Raw genomic sequence first — 18,958 nt, forward strand, 5'->3', positions numbered from 1 at the left:
TCCTACCATTAATTCAGTACTTGAAAATTGCAAACTGATCTCATATCAGTGGATTGGAGTGTTTGTGTGATGAACTTGGCAACTACTTATCAAAAAAAGTTAAGAAAGAAAAAAAAATACATATCATCTCTGAACTAGGATACATATCAGGAAAAAAATTGAAATTACAAAAAAAAAAAAATCTTAATTTATTTTTTTATTTTCTTTTAAATCCCCCTCGCGCCCCCCGGTAGAGTGTCCGCCCCCGGGGGGGCGCGCCCCACCGGTTGAGAACCACTGGGCTAAAGCACAGCTGCACATTCTAGCTGGATCTCAATTCAGGGGTCGCCACCTACGTAGGCTGCATTTGAAGACCGATTGCGTCATAGCGGCGTGCAAAGGCTTGTTCCATTTGCAACGATTTGCAAGGCTCCTTCATATGCGGCCGAGAAATGCAGCCTTCGTTTCACGGTTTTGAAGGCTGCAACAGATGGATCCTTCGCGGCCTAACATATCCCAAGATTCATTGCGTTTTTTTCAGAGATGGCATAAAATAAAATAAAAATAACAAAACGGCAACGTGTTGCTCCATCTTCTTAATTTTTATCTTCCTTTCTTTTTTTCTTGTACTTTTTTTCTTTTCGTCTGGTAGGCAACTTCTTTTTATTTTTTCCTCTGTTGACAAGGCTGTTTCCGTTGGCAGCAATCAGGGTTGCTAGGCAGCACAGGAGCGGCGAGTCGTCACGCAAGGTAACGGCTTGCTACGCAAACCGGAAATGCTCGTAAACGGAGACCGTCTCGTTTAACAACACTCGTTCGGCCTTAGAATCGGCCTTCACAGGCTATAGCCTTCATAGACCGCGTCCTTAGCAGTAATGGGATACAGCTATTCACTCAATTAACCAGGAAGTCCATTCTCCTGGTTTATTTTCCCCACGTCTTCTATTCCCGAGCGGCTGTCATACAGCACCGGCCGCCCGCAATACATTTTCCTCCTCTGTGTTTATCAGACTCTGTACACTGTTCTCCTTCCGTGCCAATGTATGTGACGTTGGGTCAAGCTCAATACTGATTGGCCAACGCGGCTAATCGTCGTGCGTAGGCGCGTTAGGTGTGTATATACGCGGCTCAAATGCGGCAAACGCGCCTAAAGTGTTGCTTTAGCACGTGTAACGCATCTACGCGCCATCTACGCGCGTTAACCAATGGTTCTCTATGGAAAAATTGCCTATTGTATATGCGTCTGTACGCGTGTAGTGTGGCCGCACCTTTAGAAATAAACTTGCCTTGCCTTGCCTAATCCACCTCAACACTTGATATTTTGGACAGAGTTGAGACAGTGGTGGATGATGCCATCTTTAGTAACTAGCTTCTCGTCCTTGAAGGCCACTGTTGCTTCTGTTATTATTGGAAAAGGAGGGATTACCCAGGGAGCATTGCTTTCTTGAACTTTCACCCCTAGATGCAACTAAATATTCAGATATTACACACTGCACCTTTAATACGAAAAAATTGAAATATTGTTTTTATAGAAATATAAGTGTTTTATGGAAATATCAGAGTTTTAGTGTTACTCTGCTGTCTGTAAACTTCAACAGGGCTGTAAGCTTATTTTTGTAGCACTGGTGCTAACAAGCAAAAAAATTCAGTAGCACAAAAATAAATTTGGTAGCACACAAAGTATGATCGAAAACTTGCATAACCTTAACCCATGCATTTCACTGTAATTACATCTTGGTCTCATTTGAGATTCTCAATTAATATTATATCCTAGTGTGTGCAGTAATAATTGTAGAAGAATGAATAGGGGTGCACTGATTGCAATTTAGACAAAAGAATCTAACCTGCCAATTGCAATTTTTTGCTGATTCAGAATTATTTTTCCCCATAAAAATCTATATCTATATATGTTTTGTATATACATAAAATTATTATATTAATAACAATAATAAAAAAATTGAAAATGTCCTTCTGTTAATTAAAACCAAACTTTAAAACATTAAACATAACCTATTAAATAAATAAGTATACATATTGGTACAATTTAGGATCAATTAAATAGGTCGTTATGAATGTGATGGAAGTTGTTCTTCAGTGGCTTATTTCAAACTTTGTTTTTAGACTACTGTTGACTTTTCTCTGCAGCTGAATGAGTTGCCTTTCTATCTAGAGCACTGCAGGTCTGTGAAGCGCTAACTTCCTGTTCTTACCGGCTTCAAAATAAAAGTCAACTCACGTTTGGCTAGTAACAGGCTTAACATGTGAAGGCACACAGGAAATGTTCTGTTTGCACATGCGCTAACTTAACTGCGGTAATGTGCCGTCTCCTTCCGGTTATTACCGTTGGTGTGAAGTTTTTATACGGTAGAATCGCTGCACGAGCACAGGTCCCGAGGACACATATCTTTCACCAGCCAAAGTGAAGGGTAGACTCAATAACTTACTTGCCTAAGACTACATTTACCCCCATTTGGAGTATTAATGTAGAGCCCTCTAAGCAGTGTTGTGCATCTCTCCTCTGTGTTTCAAAGACTCTCCTCATTATCAACTAGCACTAGTGCGAATGGACTTGTATTCATCATCGCACGTGATCAATTTCAGTAGCAAATGCGATCAAAACTGTCGCACTGTACAGCCCTGTTCAAATTGACAGCCATATGCGTATCTGTTATTTAGGCTCTGCTCCTTATATGTGATAAAATGTGCCTGCAGTCATAGCCTAAGGCTACGGCTGCCCTAGAGACAAAAGAAGATGGGCTGCCACCATCATGTTTAACCACCCCTGACACATCATCACCCTTATTGTGCCTCTGAATCTAAACACACACACACACACACACACACACACATACACACACACACACACACACACACACACACACACACACACACACACACACACACACACACACAAACAGCAGCGGTACAGGGCAGCAGTGCCGGAGCACCATCTGTCAGCCTGGTGTCAAGTGGCCCTTGTCTCCAGTGATTATGAGAGCTCCTGCTGCCTCAGGTGGTCCATGGAGCAGCTAACCCATCTATATGGCCAGGCCAGACCATATGGTGTGTGGGGCACAAGGGGGCACCCAGGGGAGGCAGCTCCCCTCCCCAGCCACTGGACAGCAGCCTCAGCCTGGGACTGTCTGCTGAAATGTCCCAGTCAGGTCTAGAGTGATGGTGAAGGACTTGACATGTATCATTCAGAGTTTCTGGGAGAAGGGTTAGGGAGGAGCTGAAAGTTGAAGGTCATTCAGGGCCAGCCTGTTATTTATTTGAATTCAAAATATATGACAGATTTATGTGAATGTGAGAACATTAACAGTTTGGGGGTAATGTTTCTTCTACTAATCTATCCATACTATGAAAAATGACAGGACTGCTTATGTGGACAACAACTTAACCTGTATAAAAAATATGATTATAGATATTTAACTAAAGTTGACAGACAACAACAAAAGTCGTTATTATGTTTAGCTAAGCAATATGTTCATAACAACACAACAGAACAACATTCTCAAATATTCTACTTGAATAACCAATAACACAAAGACAATAGAGATGTTCTCCCTGTTCAGCCATTGATCATTTCATCCGATGATGAGTGCCAATCAAGAGTAAGGTGGAGGACATGACTGTTTGTGTCCCATCTTAGAACTGCAATTAATTTGCTTTGTTTAAACTGTAACCACGGCCTTCATATTAGGTATTAAGAACAATGTCAGCCTTAACCTTTAATCAGTTGCCATGCACAGATATTGTAGAGAGAAGTATGTTATATTTTAAATGTTAGAACTGCATGTTGACCCGTTTAAAGTTTTGAATTAAGAAAAATTAGAACTAATTTTTTCAACCTGAAACTTCATGGCCTTTTTCATGGATTTTTTTCTACAAAGTATTAGTGAAAGAAAAAAAGACCATTGAGAGCACTTGTTAAATTACCACCACACATGTATGTCCCTCATAAGATGTTTGGGTCAATTTGACCCGCATACAGACAAATACAACCCCAATTCCGAAAAAGTTGGGACGTTATGTAAAATGTGAATAAAACAGAATGTTTTCCTAATGCCTTGCCATTTCCTAATGCCTTTCGACATGTTTTAAATAACAGTACAAAACACATCATATGTACAGTCCCCTCCAAAAGTATCGGAACGGTGAGGCCAATTCCTTTATTTTTGCTGTAGACTGGAAACATTTGGGTTTGACACCAAAAGATGAATATGAGACAATAGCTCAACATTTCAGCTTTCATTTCCAGGTATTTACATCTGGATCTGATACACAACGGAGAAGATAGCATTAGTTGAAAAGGAACACCACATTTTTAGGTGAGCAAAAGTATTGGAACAGATAGACTTTGAATAAATTAAAGTGAATAAAACGTAATATTTTGCTTGCTTGCAATACCTGCATCAAGCCTGTGACCCATTGACATCACCAAACTTTTGCATTCTTCTTTTGTGATGCTTTTCCACGCTTTCACCCCAGCCTCATTCAGTTGCTGTTTGTGTTTACTCTCTTAAGTCTCCTCTTTAGCAGGTAAAATGCATTCTCTATAGGGTTTAAGTCTGGAGATTGACTTGGCCAGTCTATAACCTTTCACTTCTTGCCCCTGATGAACTCCTTTGTTGTTTTTGCAGTTTTTTTGGATCATTATCTTGCTGCATGATGAAGGATCTTCCAATCAGTTTGGTTGCATCTTTCTTTAAATTGGCAGACAACATGTTTCTGTAGACTTGTTTTACTGCTGCCATCATGTGTTACTGTGTTGTTGTCAAGATGAATCTTTACCAAAGTGATGGAAAGGCTAAAGTTTGGAGAAAGAAAGGATCTGCTCATGACCCAAAACATACAAACTCATCTGTGAAACACGGTGGAGGCAATGTCATGGCTTGGGCTTGCATGGCTTCTTCTCAGATGGGCTCATTAATCTTCATTGATGATGTAACACATGATGGCAACAGCAAAATTAACAGTCTACAGAAACATTTTGTCCTCCAATTTAAGGAAAGATGCAACCAAACTGATTGGAAGATCCTCCATCATGCAGCAAGATAATGACCCAAAACACAACAAAGGAGTTAATCAGGGGCACGAAGTGGAAGGTTTTAGACTGGCAAAGTCAATCTCCAGACTTAAACCCTATAGAGCATGCATTTTACCTGCTAAAGAGGAGACTTAAGAGAGTTACCCCCTAACACAAACAGCAACTGAAAGAGGCTGCGGTGAAAGCCTGGAAAAGCATCACAAAAGAAGAATGAATCTTTACGGGATGCCCCTTTATATCCATTCATAATAATATATCACCTATTACCAGTTAACATGTTTATGTGAGTAATGTTCCAAACAGGTATTTTGTGTTTACATTCTACAGCTTTCCCAATCTTTTAATTCCCTGTCCACACACACACACACACACACACACACACACACACACACACACACACACACACACACACACACACACACACACACACACACACACACACACACACACACACACACACACACACACACACACAATTGATATAGTATCTATCTAAACAGAGAACCAAGAGGAAGAGTTATATTGAGTGAGAATAAAGTCAAATATTATTGTAAATTGTGACAATATTTTGTTGTCCCATACCAGTCAATAGATAAATAATAGATAGATCACACTGTAAATACACAGCACATTTTCATTTCATTTTACATAAAATATTAGGAGCTAATGATTAAAATACACCTGCTACACCCTTGTATTTGGCCCCAGCATTACTGTTTCTCTTTTGAGACAACACAGGTTAGACTCTGTGTGTTATAAAACAACGGGAATGATCATATCATATAGAATGATACAACACGTCTAAAGACCAAGTCTAGGCCGAAATGGGTTTCATTATGTATTTCAATGAGGTAGATAGATAGATAGATAGATGGATAGATAGATAGATAGATAGATAGATAGATAGATAGATAGATAGATAGATAGATAGATAGATAGATAGATAGATAGATAGATAGATAGATAGATAGATAGATGGGTGGGTGACGGTGGGTGGGTGAGGGCTGGAAGCTCTAGTAAAGTTCTTCCACACCAAACTGGGAGAAAAAAAAATTCTAGGAAACCCATTTAAAAGTTCCTGGTTCAGTGCACAGGGGCAAACATAAACCATTTGAAGAACGTTATTGTTCAAAAATATTGTTTGCTGTGAGATTGACATCACTCTCAGATGGGTAATGAGACAAGTTAAAACAAATGCACAATCTAATAATACAACTATGGGTTAAAATAAAAAACAATGTAAAATCTATTAAGTCACGTAACTTAAATGTTTACATTATATTCTTTATTTAACGAGGGATCACAATTACAAAGGTTGTCCTCATACCTTTGGTCATACAGGACATGTGTAGAAGTTGACGGTAAGAGATAGCATATTACAAAACCTCATCAAACATCAGCCTTTAATCAAATTAAATTAAATTCCACTACTGATAATAATACACTTTGAGGCAACACTAATACAAAACCAATATACAATGAAGCAAATCCTTTACTGAGTCTTTCTCAAGGTTCTCCTCATGATTCTTTAACTGTTCACCTGTTAAATTATTTTTCTTAAAGTACTTCCTTACATGAATCTAAGTCATAAAACCAGAGGCTGTTGCATGCTGCACATAGTGTAAATCCCCCTGATATTATTTGTGATATAAGACTATATTACAATTGACTTCGCTTGACTCATCTCCTTAAATGACTTAAAAAGGCAGAAACATATGCAGACACTGCGACCAAAACTAATCTTTTTTATTTCTCTTTTCCTATCTACAACCCGTGTCCATTCTCTACACTGCTGCACTTTACTTTAGTCCATTGCATTCATCTTTGCACTCTACTATTCTACATTGATTTGACACTGTTTTATGTGTTATGTTTATTGTGCTCTGCTTCTTTCTGATATTTCCTACTGAATTATGTTGTTAGAATGACTCGTAAAATATTATAGTCTTACTTTTCAACTGTGCGATTCACATGTCGTATAGTATATGACAAACATACAGTATGTGAATCTATTTGCACAGATATGGCATGATTGGGAAAATATCACGGACACAGTTAAAAAGAAAAGAAGTTGGATTGTAAGGGGATCACTAGTACCTATTTGCACTGGGCTTATAAGCATGTTTTCAGAAACATCCCATATGAATATAGATTCATTATTTGTAATCCTGAGCGACATTTTGAACCTAAATACAGATCATTGACCAACCTGTTTGTTTGAACAATGATGTCATTCTTTAAATGAGGGCAGTATCCAGTATAAAATATTCTATTAAATATATTTTATTATATGAATAAAGTATAACATAGCATATTTCTAATGTTGGTAGGCTAGTTATTTTGGATTTCAAAGTGAAAAGTAAAATTAAAATGTGCAGTCTCAAATAGTAACAAGGAATGCTGTCTGAAAGCACATGAGTGGTTACACGTCTCATCCCAATGCTCAGCTTTAAAATTGCAAATTTTATTCACGAGCTTTAAATATATTACGTAAAATTACATTTAAAAAAACAATGAGTTACAGTGTGTTTACGGCGTGAGTGTGTTACTAACACAAGAGGGCGTGTTGGTGTGTGTCTGGGACGGCCCCGCTCTGATTCAGCCGCTCCGCACTGAAGACCACACATGTTCATGTTTGACTCAAGTGTTCACCGTTTCATCTTCAACTCGGCGCAGGTTTGATCTCTCACAAATAAGTTGTCACAGCTTTCACCGAAGAAGTTCATATCGCTATGTTTCAAACATGATCGGTAGACACAGGCTGTGCCAAAACGGATGTCTCAGGGATTTAACTATGGGCCGTTTATCGAGTCAAATATAAATCCATCTCGTTTCGAGCATTTGGAAAAGCGCAAATTTAATGTATTATTATTATTATTATTATTATTATTATTATTATTATTATTATTATTATTATTATTATTATTATTATTATTATTATTATTATTATTATTATTATTATTATTATTATTATCTCCTGTTCAAGAGTTCAAGTGCAGGAAATGTCCCTCTATGGCCCATTGATGTCCGCTTCAAAATAAATGTTTCAGAAATAGATTAATCGTGTGTTGTGTTTCATAGAAACAACAGCATCAGACTGTAAAAATAAAATAAAAAACTAACAGAACAGAATAGAGCAAAGCAATGCTTGAATAAGAATATCATATTCAGCAATAATAAGTGTTAGTTAGTCTGTCTGTGTGTGTGTGTGTGTGTGTGTGTGTGTGTGTGTGTGTGTGTGTGTGTGTGTGTGTGTGTGTGTGCGCACACGCGCGCGTGTGTGTGGTGGTTAGAGCTACTCGGGTCTGCAGAGCCAATCAGCTGCTCATGCAGATGACGTGCTTCTATCCTACGTCAGAGCCGCCGCTTGTCAGGATCAGAGCTCCACACACACCGGCTCCAAACACACACACATACACACACACACACACACACTTTCTGTAAGCCGGACAGCACAGCCCCTGGCCCGGCAGCCCGGTAGGCAGCAGAGGAGCATCCAGGCGGAGACAGTGGACCGTACGTCGCCTTACTTTGTGGACATGGGAGACATGGGGGATCCACCCAAAAGTAAGGAACTTGTTCGGTGTTTTTTGCGCTTCTGAAACGAAATCCATCCCAACCTGAGAGTTGAATAAGTTCTATTGTAGGCTAATGCCCGAAGACACAACACATCTTCTTGGCCTATAAAGTCATAAAATACTTTTTACAGTAATACGTTTTATTGTCATTGAAGGTTGAACTGTTCCTTTCGTTTTATTCATGATGGCCTCATGATTAAATCCATATTATTTGTATTATTATTAATAGTATTATTATTATTTGTATTATTAGTAATAGTAGTAGTAGTATTAATAATATTAATATTATTATTATCAATAATAATACATATTACTATTTGGCCTATTATTATTAGACGAGTGTAGAGCGTTCAGAAGTGAACAGTGTGTGTTAACAGTGTGTGTGTGTGCGTGTGTGTGTGTGTGTGTGTGTGTGCGTGTGTGCGTGTGTGTGTGTGTGTGTGTGTGTGATGTGTCCTCCAGAGAAGCGGCTGATCTCTCTGTGTGTGGGCTGCGGGAACCAGATCCACGACCAGTACATCCTGCGCGTGTCCCCGGACCTGGAGTGGCACGCCGCCTGTCTGAAATGCGCCGAGTGCAGCCAGTACCTGGACGAGTCGTGTACGTGCTTCGTCCGCGACGGAAAGACTTACTGTAAACGGGACTACATCAGGTACGGAACGGGACCTTCACATAGGCTACAGAACAGGAGCTTGGGCTGCACAGCCATTGGAATATTATAATTATTGTTATTTTATTTTATGATATCAGATTGAGAATATGGAGACTGATTTAGGGCGCCATGAACCCGGTTGCGAGTGGGATTAAACTTTTATTTTTATTTGTTTTTATAATATGAACATAATCATCTTTACTGCCACAACAACTTGCTGTTGTCTACACAGTGCACCCTGAAGAGAAACATCCCTTTATCATTATATTGTGTTGTCTTACATTACAAAAAGAAACATGCACTAGGGCTTAAAAAAATTATAATAATTCCGATCATATTCTTTAGCATTCTATAGGCCTAAATACACCCTGATGTAAGATAGTCTTATGATGCAGCCTGTAAATGGCCTATTCACTGTCTTGAAGTTAATACGTTTACAATTTCTTCAATAATAATTTGAGTAGGGCTTCAGTTATTGTCTGATACCAATACTCCTATCTCCAATGTGACTCTTTATAGGCTAACTATCATCCTGAAAAGCAACTCAAATTCACCAGAAAATATTTCGATCTAAGATTAGATTATAAATATAGGCCTAAAGCTATACATCCTAGTAGCTGACTTCTACTATTACTACTAATAATAAGTATTATAACACTCGTAATAATAATACTAGCCTACTACCACTAATAATATAAATATTGTTTGTCAATAGGCTCACTGACGCCGCCTATGTGTTTATTAAAAACGACAAATTAATACAGCATTGTATTGTATATTATTATTATTATTATTATTATTATTATTATTATTATTATTAATCATAATAATAATAATAATATTTCTATTCTTATTTTTATTATTAACGATAAGCGTGTCGTTTAATTTCACGTGTTGCAGCGTTATTTGCTCATTAGATAGGCCTATGTGTCAGTGTCTGATCGGAGCGCCTGTATGTCCCGCAGGTTATACGGGATTAAATGCGCTAAATGCAACATCGGCTTCAGCAAGAACGATTTCGTGATGCGGGCCCGCTCCAAGGTTTACCACATCGAGTGTTTCCGCTGCGTGGCGTGCAGCCGACAGCTGATCCCGGGGGATGAGTTCGCTCTGCGGGAGGACGGCCTCTTCTGCCGGGCGGACCACGACGTGCTGGAGCGGGCCAGCCTTCCGGACCCTCTCAGCCCGCTGCACCCCGCCAGGCCGCTGCAGATGGCAGGTAGATGCGTGAGGACCGTAGCCTGCTGAACGCGCTCGCCCTGTGTGATACTATTACTTTCCCCCGACGGCCCGCATCCTAATTAGATTGGTTTTTGGCTCGGACAGCAGCCTGGGATATTTCATGTTCAACTGAACGGATTTATTTCACATCTCCGCGGAGTTAGGCGCAGTGCTGTGCGGACTGAGAATACAATGTCAGAGTGATTTACTGGCCTGGTCTCATATGTAAATGGGATGCACTCCTGGTGACATAATTAACAACTGGAGCTTTTCTGCTTTCCTATTTGACTCGTTGCTGTTTTCCATTGGAGTGGAAGGCTACTGCTTTCTGCTCCTCTATATATTTAGTCTTTACATGGTCTCTTCTGCATAGCAATGTCCGACCAGAGTCTGTAGTTAACATGTGCGCTGCTGTCAGAACATCAAGTTGTCATTGCTGGATAAACATGAGGCGACTTTGGGGTCCGTTTGGTCTGAATTAGAAATGCTGTGCAGTGCTCTGAGCGTCTATAGCCATACGAGCAGCTTGCCGTACAGCTTGGCCTGGTGCTTTTAGATGTAGGCCAGTATAAGGATCAGAGGTGAGATATTCTCCCAAATGTAGACATATGGAGTGGAATCTGGAGTTCGTGAAACCATGCTGTATTTAGAGATAGTCCAGTGAACGCATGCAGGACCATACGGGAGCATTTAACCCAAAAACGCGCCGTATAATTGTGCGGCTTTTTGTGGACACCGCCCGGGTCTGATGTGATCAGTTGTTTCTAGGAGTCAGCATCTTTGTGTTTGTAAAGGAGCCTATTACCAGATCAGAGAGATAAACTGGGCCTAAGGATGATAAAGTTGTACATCGCGCGTTGCAGGAGTAACAGCTTGAAACCACTTCAGTTAAACTCACACCCCTATCTCATCTCAATAAGCCCCTGCACACCATCCACTGATCTCCCCGTCCCTGACTCCTTATCTCGCCCTTCCTCCACAGCAGAACCCATCTCGGCCCGGCAGCCCGCACTGCGGCCTCACGTGCACAAACAGCCGGAGAAGACGACACGGGTGCGGACGGTGCTGAACGAGAAGCAGCTCCACACCCTGCGGACCTGCTACAACGCCAACCCGCGGCCCGACGCGCTCATGAAGGAGCAGCTGGTGGAGATGACCAGCCTTAGCCCGCGGGTCATCCGGGTCTGGTTCCAGAACAAGCGCTGCAAGGACAAGAAGAGGAGCATCCTGATCAAACAGCTGCAGCAACAGCAGCCCAATGACAAGACGGTGAGAGCAACATACACATAGGCAAACATTTCCAAAAGTCCTTTTCCTCAAATACGCACAGCCTATTGATCAAATACAGGCCCTAAATGTTGTAACCCTGTCTGTTTCTAATGCAATGTTTAATACAGCGTAATTGTAAGGTGGCACGATCATTAAGCAAAACTAAAAAAAAATATTCAGAAAGAACCAAATGACTTTTCTTGTCAGAGTAACGGGAGCGATAGGTTGACGTATGTTGTGGACGTGTGCATAAAGGGACGGGCGATGAGCACAGACATATACATGTTTCCCTTTTGATCTGCGTCTTCATCTGTTTGCTTGTTTATTGATTGTTCTGTTGATTGACTGGTGGATTCATTTCAGATGCCCTCCCAAACTCTGACACACACACACACACACACACACACACACACACACACACACACACACACACACACACACACACACACACACACACACACACACACACACACACACACACACACACACACACACACACACACACACACACACACACACACACACACACACACACACACACACACACACACACACACACTCTCTCTCTCTCTCTCTCTCTCTCTCTCTCTCTCTCTCTCTCTCTCTCTCATTATCATGTGTGTAGGACCCCCACAGTGACAGAAGTGTGTTGTTGTTGTTGTTGCTGCAGAACATCCAGGGCATGACGGGCACCCCGATGGTGGCCGCGAGTCCGGAGCGGCATGACGGCGGGCTTCAGGCCAACCCGGTGGAGGTGCAGAGCTACCAGCCGCCCTGGAAGGTTCTCAGCGACTTCGCCCTGCAGAGCGACATAGACCAGCCGGCCTTCCAACAACTGGTGCGTCATTTTTGCAGGCATGCTTTAAATGTACCTTTTGCCTATTTATTTAATAATTTTAGCTGCAATGTTAGATTGCATCTTCGTTTAAGATTCCTCGCGCAGTATTCACAACATTCAGATTAATCCAATGGTATCAGTACATTTTCTGTCAAATAGCTTTATTTTTATATCATAATACACTGATGCATTCAAATATACGCATTCGTTTAGCAGGCCCCTCACAAGTGGAGCGTTTTATCCCTCTGAGGATTCCTGGACAGCAGGGTTTCATTTTGGTGCAGATGTTTTCTGAGTTTTACAATATGGTTAAAAAAAAGATTTCCTTCGGATGTATGAACAGACTAATGGTAGAACGGGCATCGATTATCTGGATGAAGGCGTTAAATGTTGCTGTGAGTTTGCTGATTCACTATTTATTTGATAGATGATACTCTGTTTGTTCATAATTCGGCCATGACTGGAATTGGAAAAAGCAAAAGTCCTGATGTGAAAACATAGACGCAGGGGCCGTAGGTGTCTTTCGAACATTTTAGGATAATGTATTTCTCATTGATTGATGTTCTCTTTGTGTGTCGCATCCCATATGACACCATCTCCTGCAGTAGCCTATATTACGCGCCGGGTCTCTGGACAAGCACACCTTACGACCAGCAGTGGAATGTCACACATTGCTCAGCTATTCCATTCACTTCATTGTATTGATTAGAATATTTTTCCCACCTTCAACTGAAGACTGACACTTAACAACTATTATAATCAATCTCCAGTGAAATAGCATAGGCCTAGGCTACCGCGAGCGTTTCTTGATGCACATTAAACGTGCAGCGCAGAGAAAAATAATCTAAAGTTAAGAAGGGTCACTGTCAGCCGCTCTCTGATAACACATAGTGTTCACTGTGATGCCTTAATAATGTTGTGAAATAATAAGTGAGTTACTTTGCAAGTTCACTTTCATAAATAGGCAACAGTGTTCAGGGGCTTCAGAATAATGTATATGTTTTGTTTTTTAGTTTTTTTTTTTTTTTTTACTGTTGATGCATTGAATGGACTTTATCAGTCATCCCTGTGGAAGGCGCGTGTTCCGATGAGTCTGACCGGCTGCCCCTTGTCTTCCACAGGTCACTTTCTCGGAGGGAGGGCCGGGCTCAAACTCCACCGGCAGTGAGGTCGCGTCCATGTCGTCCCAGCTGCCCGACACGCCGAACAGCATGGTGTCCAGCCCTATCGAGGCCTGAGCACACTGCACCGCCCGGTTCATCCCATTCTGCACCAAGGCAACCCCCGCGTTGTATTTTTGACACTGTGAAGACAATCATGGGATTTTACCACAGCCACTCATCCTACTAGGCCGTCCTAGAAGAGACAGACGGATGCGTCATAACGTTCAATACGCCTGGTTACAGTTTTGCCAAAACGAGACGACGTGAGCCTGACTACATCGCTAAACGGGATCTCCGACTATAGGAGAGACAGTTCCATCCTATAGGCGAATGCTGTGCGCTACTTTGAATAGACAACAATTACTGGTGATTTTTTCATTCGATTCATGCACCTCATCATATAATAGAGCATTTGGAGGGCAACAACAGCACTGCTTTTTCTTCTTTTGATTACTTTCCTCCATGACCCAAGTAGGCTAAAGCATTTGCAACAAGGTATTCCTCTATTCTGCCACACGCTTCGTGGGACATTATGTGTGAGTTAGTGTCCGACCGATATTTTTTTTCTTTCCCAAAGATGTGTATAATTAATAATAAGTTAAAAAAAAATACGGTTAGCTCTGGAAGAAAATGTTTATTTTGTTCCCGTGCAACAAAAATTATTTATTATTTATTGTCGACAAATTTGCCACTTTTTGTGTAATTTCTTAACTGAAGTAAAAAGAAAGTAAAAACAATTGGAGTTTGGTCTGTGGATTTTCTATAACAATGTATTGTTTGATACATTTGAATAATTTACAAAGTAGCCTATGACATTGAGGAGTTGGGCTTTCTTTTTTTTTCTCTTAGTGGACATTCGCACATTAGCCGGCAGAGATATGAAACAACCTGTCTGCTTTACGACAAACACGCCTAAGACATTTCTGACTCCTGTCATTATTCTTTCTTTCTTGAATGAAATCGATCAAATCTGACAGTAAAATTAGATTATTTTCAATTGATGAATTATTTTCTAAACCCTTCTACAAACAAATGAAATTATCTTGATTTTAGTGACGTCATCTCTATTAATTTCGAAACAATGAGACAAGAACAAATGTGTTCTTCATGTTTTTTAGAAAAATAAGAAATAATTGAAAACCGCCCTTTGGCTTTTTGCCATCAAACAGACACATCAGAGTGCAGTCTGCGGTCTGACTTTATGGTACAAGTGTCCGACCTTTCCGTCACATATTGGCTGCATGTGTTCACTGGAATTTAGATTTCCCCTTTGTCCACTGTTGCTGTTTTTATTGTTACGGCTTTTTTAAATGAAAACGCAATTTGATAGTGAGACTGAGACTCCTTTTCAGCAAGTAAACATAGTGTCACAAACATTTATCTTTTTGATTTGTTTCAAGCTGATTAGTGTGTGATCATGTATGATCTCATACTCAGGGAGTTTCGTTATATCTTAACAAAATAGCCAATCGACGATCAGGTAATGTTTCAATATGTGTCAAAATCCAGTTTTGTGAACGCACCTCATCCTCCTCCTGGTTAATCCCGACACTCAATACTCTCCTTCTACCAGTTTGAGATTATTCTTTGAATATAATAGATGAAGTTTGACAGAGAGTTTAGGGGATGATAGTGCAGCGCATCCTTCGGTCACGACAGATTTCATTCAGCAGTAGATTGCAGAACGCCATGTTGCGTATATACTATCCTTCCTGGAGTTGAATTCATAGCCACAGTTGACATCTATAGGCTCAGCATTTATTGACCTATTAATCAGTTTATTTTACTTTGAAAATATTTTTATGTCAAATTCTTTCTGCAGGATGATTGTCCATCTGGTGAAGAAATCATCAGGGGTATTGGGCATATTCAAAACCAATTTATAGTCGTGAATACTTTCAGCTATTATCTCCCTTGCTATAATTTTTGAGAAATTGGTAATTTACCATGACACAAATAGCAGACAAATATCCTACTGTATGCTGTAGTTTCATATAAATCCAAATGACAAAATAATCAACTAGCATACCATGTTTTTTTTAAGCATTCTCTCCTCCATAGGCTATGGAAGCTTTTCACAAAGGGGACGCATGGCAAATAATTTTTTTTTCTTCATGATAACTGAAAGCGATAAAAGGAAGATGTCAGTGCATGGCAGAACAAAGAGGCTGCACAAAGAAAATTAAATACATTGAAGTCATTTTAATATCCTGGACCTTTTCCTGTATGGGCTTATACAAAATGAGTGAATTAAATTAAAAATAAATGCTGTTTGTAAGACCGCTGACATGTACGCATGGCTAGTAGGTTATACAAGGGAGGAACACAGGGGACCACATAGAGAAAAACATATTGTACCAAGTCAAACTGCTCAATCAAAAGCAATTTAGTCCAGTCTATTCAGTGATCCTGCACTGTGTTGGAAAAAAAACAACTACATTAAAATTATGTTAAAAAGTTTGAATGCATCCAGAGCCTACATTTCACTATTGTGCATTACATGTCAAATTGATGTATCTACAAAATACACACATTCAGAAAACACATTTGACTATGACGCAAGACTTTTTTTTCTGTTTTAGTTAAGTGTTATATCTAGCTGGAAGTGAGAGTGAAGCCTAAAAGTTCTAAGAGTGATTGTGATGAGAGAAGCATTGTGGGTGAGGGTGAAGAGAGCGAGCCTCATGGCTGCTTCACACCAGCAGCTAAAATCTAATCAACATCATTATTTTATTTCCTCTCCGCTCATTATCACCTTTTTTGTTTTTTTGTTACTTCATTCATTTTGGCTTTGCTTGGTTACGTTTCTACAGAGACTGTACATCCCCACTTTTAACAGGAAGCCGTGTTAGGCATGGTCAACTCATCATCAGTCCACTACTCAGTACTTGGGAGAAGCTGTCACATTGAATCATTTCTGTTGAGAGCAGTTTCTGTGAGATCTCTGATGTTTCTTTGCTGATCTTTGGGTTGCTATGTAAGGAATCAGAATCATTGCATAATATCATCAATTTGTTCTTGACGGTGACAAAACTATTGAGCAATATTTGAGGGCATGCTTGAAAAGGCAGGGAATGTATGTCTCTGTTGGAGTGCATTGTCTACCACATTTGTGCAACATTGAGGAACATGCCACACACTGTCTGTCTGTCTGTCTGTCTGTCGGTATTTCCACCCAGAGGTGCAGGTGGGGGGAATGTGATTTTGGTGTTAAGATTCAATGTGTTTTACACCTTCTGCCTAGTACTCACCACAGGTCACCGGCCACTGCACAGCTCACCTGTGCATCCACATACTGTAGAACCCTTAATAGGTATATGCTTTTTTCTCTGGTTCACTTTCCCATACATTTACCAACCGTTAGTACAGAAAGATTCACCCCAAGGACACAGTCTCAATTTAAAAGAGCAATAACTTTAAATTGCAGAGTGAAGATAAATGTTTTACTCTCAGCAGCATATTGACTGTCTGCATATCTGTTTAATAAATATGGTCAAGAATTGTTTTAGTTAAGACACAAAAGACTTGGTTAAGGTTCAGGAAAATCATGGTATGGTTAAAAATAAGCCTTGTTCAGGTGAAGGGATCGTCATCGTTGGCATTAAAATGATAAGAGCTTGATTAAGGCCAAGGAATGACCATGGACTAACGTTGACCAGTGAACAAACAGCAATCTATCGTGCCATTGTTAATGCTACTTCCATCTCTGATCCTGACAGACCAAAGTTAGAATACACTATCAAAGGCTATTCAGTGAATTGAGCATTTGCACAAATCATACCAACACTGCTGACAAAAACGCAATGCTCTGGACTGTGCTTTGCGTTCTTCAATTCATCACCTTGATTTCAATTTCACTGAATCCCAGTTTGAAAGGTGGTGGACTATTAGTTATTGGGTTGAATAGTTTGCTCTACACAACAAGTAGTCTAGCTAACCGGATATAGACAACTAGTATCGTGCTCACGACAGATACTGTCGCCAAACTCCTCCCCTTCCTCTTCCCGCTGTAGCCTGTGGTTTATGCTCTGCTCAGAACGTGAGACAACAGAAAGTGAGCGTGTGTGTTTGATACGGTTTGATAGTATCCAGCTCATAATGTTGCTGCACACACATTAACGGTGTCGGTCGGCACCTTTTAATATAGATCCATGGTCAGCACCAAATTGCACTATTTTGAAAGGACACGTTGCGGCTTCCTCTCCTTAGCGCTGCTCAAGATGATTGTGATTGGTTTAAAGCAATGAAAACAGGCCAGTCCAGTTTTTCCCCTATACTCGAAACTAAATGGCGTGTGCCCAGACCATACTACTAGTAGCAGTATTTTGGGCTGGCTGTGCGAGACTACCCAACAAGTATTAGCCCGCCTGATATTTCTTAGGCCCTGTTCTCACGGTGAAAACGTGACAGTTTTCCCGTTTTTTTTTTTTTTAAAAACCCCGTTCAGACACAATTTATCTGACATCTTCACCCGTGCACATGTTTTCAGAGGAAACGGGACGAAATCGATGTAGTAAGCATGCCAGGCCAGCAGTTGGCGGTACAAGGTAGTAGTAGATAGCTTTTCCGGTACAATTTGATGCATAAAACCTTACTGAAACCGAAAATTAATGCCACTAACGTTCATAAAGCGGTTGGTGTAAGCTTGGGGTTACAAGTATTGTAAATGACAAGCTTTCTGTCCTCTTATTTCACCGCATTGAACTCGTAAAAACAGAAGACATGCTGATAGTGAAGGGGCTTCGTGAGCGGCTACTTTTCCTGTTAGGCGTACTTCAAAATAAAAGTCAACTCACGTTTGTCCAGTGAAATGCTGTTAATGTTTAGCCAGTGAAATGCTTTTACTGTGAAGCCGTAGCCTTAATGCTCCTTTTGTTGAACAGTAACTTAACCGTTGCGCGCTGATGAACTATGGATAGTGTTTTTTAATGTAGAGAGAGCCGTGTACACAAGTTTATTTTGCTAGAAAAAGCGGCAGAGCACAAATCTTTCCCCAGACAAAGTGGCGGGTGCATGGTATCAATAACTTACTAATAGACTACAGACTAAATTGGCGAGTGTTATAGGCCTATTTAAGCCCTGCACGTTATGTTGTCTTCTAACTTTATAACTCGCGTGTGGGTATTGACAGCAAATGTTATAGACTATGCATACGTGAAGTGGAGCTGTGACGTCAGCGTTACCAGGGGAAATGGTTTCGATGTTCAC

The 18,958-nt window shown here is 40.4% G+C and overlaps 1 protein-coding gene across 2 annotated transcripts; it reads left to right on the plus strand.

Moving 5' to 3' along the window:
- Nucleotides 1–8,544: 8,544 nt before the first annotated feature.
- isl1a (ISL LIM homeobox 1a) lies at nucleotides 8,545–13,825 on the plus strand (the record flags this gene model as incomplete). Of its 2 annotated transcripts, none has more annotated exons than XM_080040797.1 (6): nucleotides 8,545–8,596; nucleotides 9,070–9,259; nucleotides 10,225–10,478; nucleotides 11,463–11,749; nucleotides 12,420–12,587; nucleotides 13,709–13,825. In XM_080040797.1, 6 exons carry the CDS (start codon nucleotides 8,569–8,571, stop codon nucleotides 13,823–13,825), a joined length of 1,044 nt encoding a protein of 347 aa, XP_079896923.1. The 2 variants fall into 2 exon arrangements, with proteins under 2 accessions (XP_079896923.1, XP_079896922.1); XM_080040796.1 differs by having other exon boundaries at nucleotides 8,569–8,596; nucleotides 11,466–11,749.
- Between the last annotated feature and the right edge of the window lie 5,133 nt (nucleotides 13,826–18,958).

The sequence above is a fragment of the Ammodytes marinus genome (assembly GCF_949987685.1).
Source record: "Ammodytes marinus genome assembly, chromosome: 2".
NCBI lineage: Eukaryota > Metazoa > Chordata > Actinopteri > Uranoscopiformes > Ammodytidae > Ammodytes > Ammodytes marinus.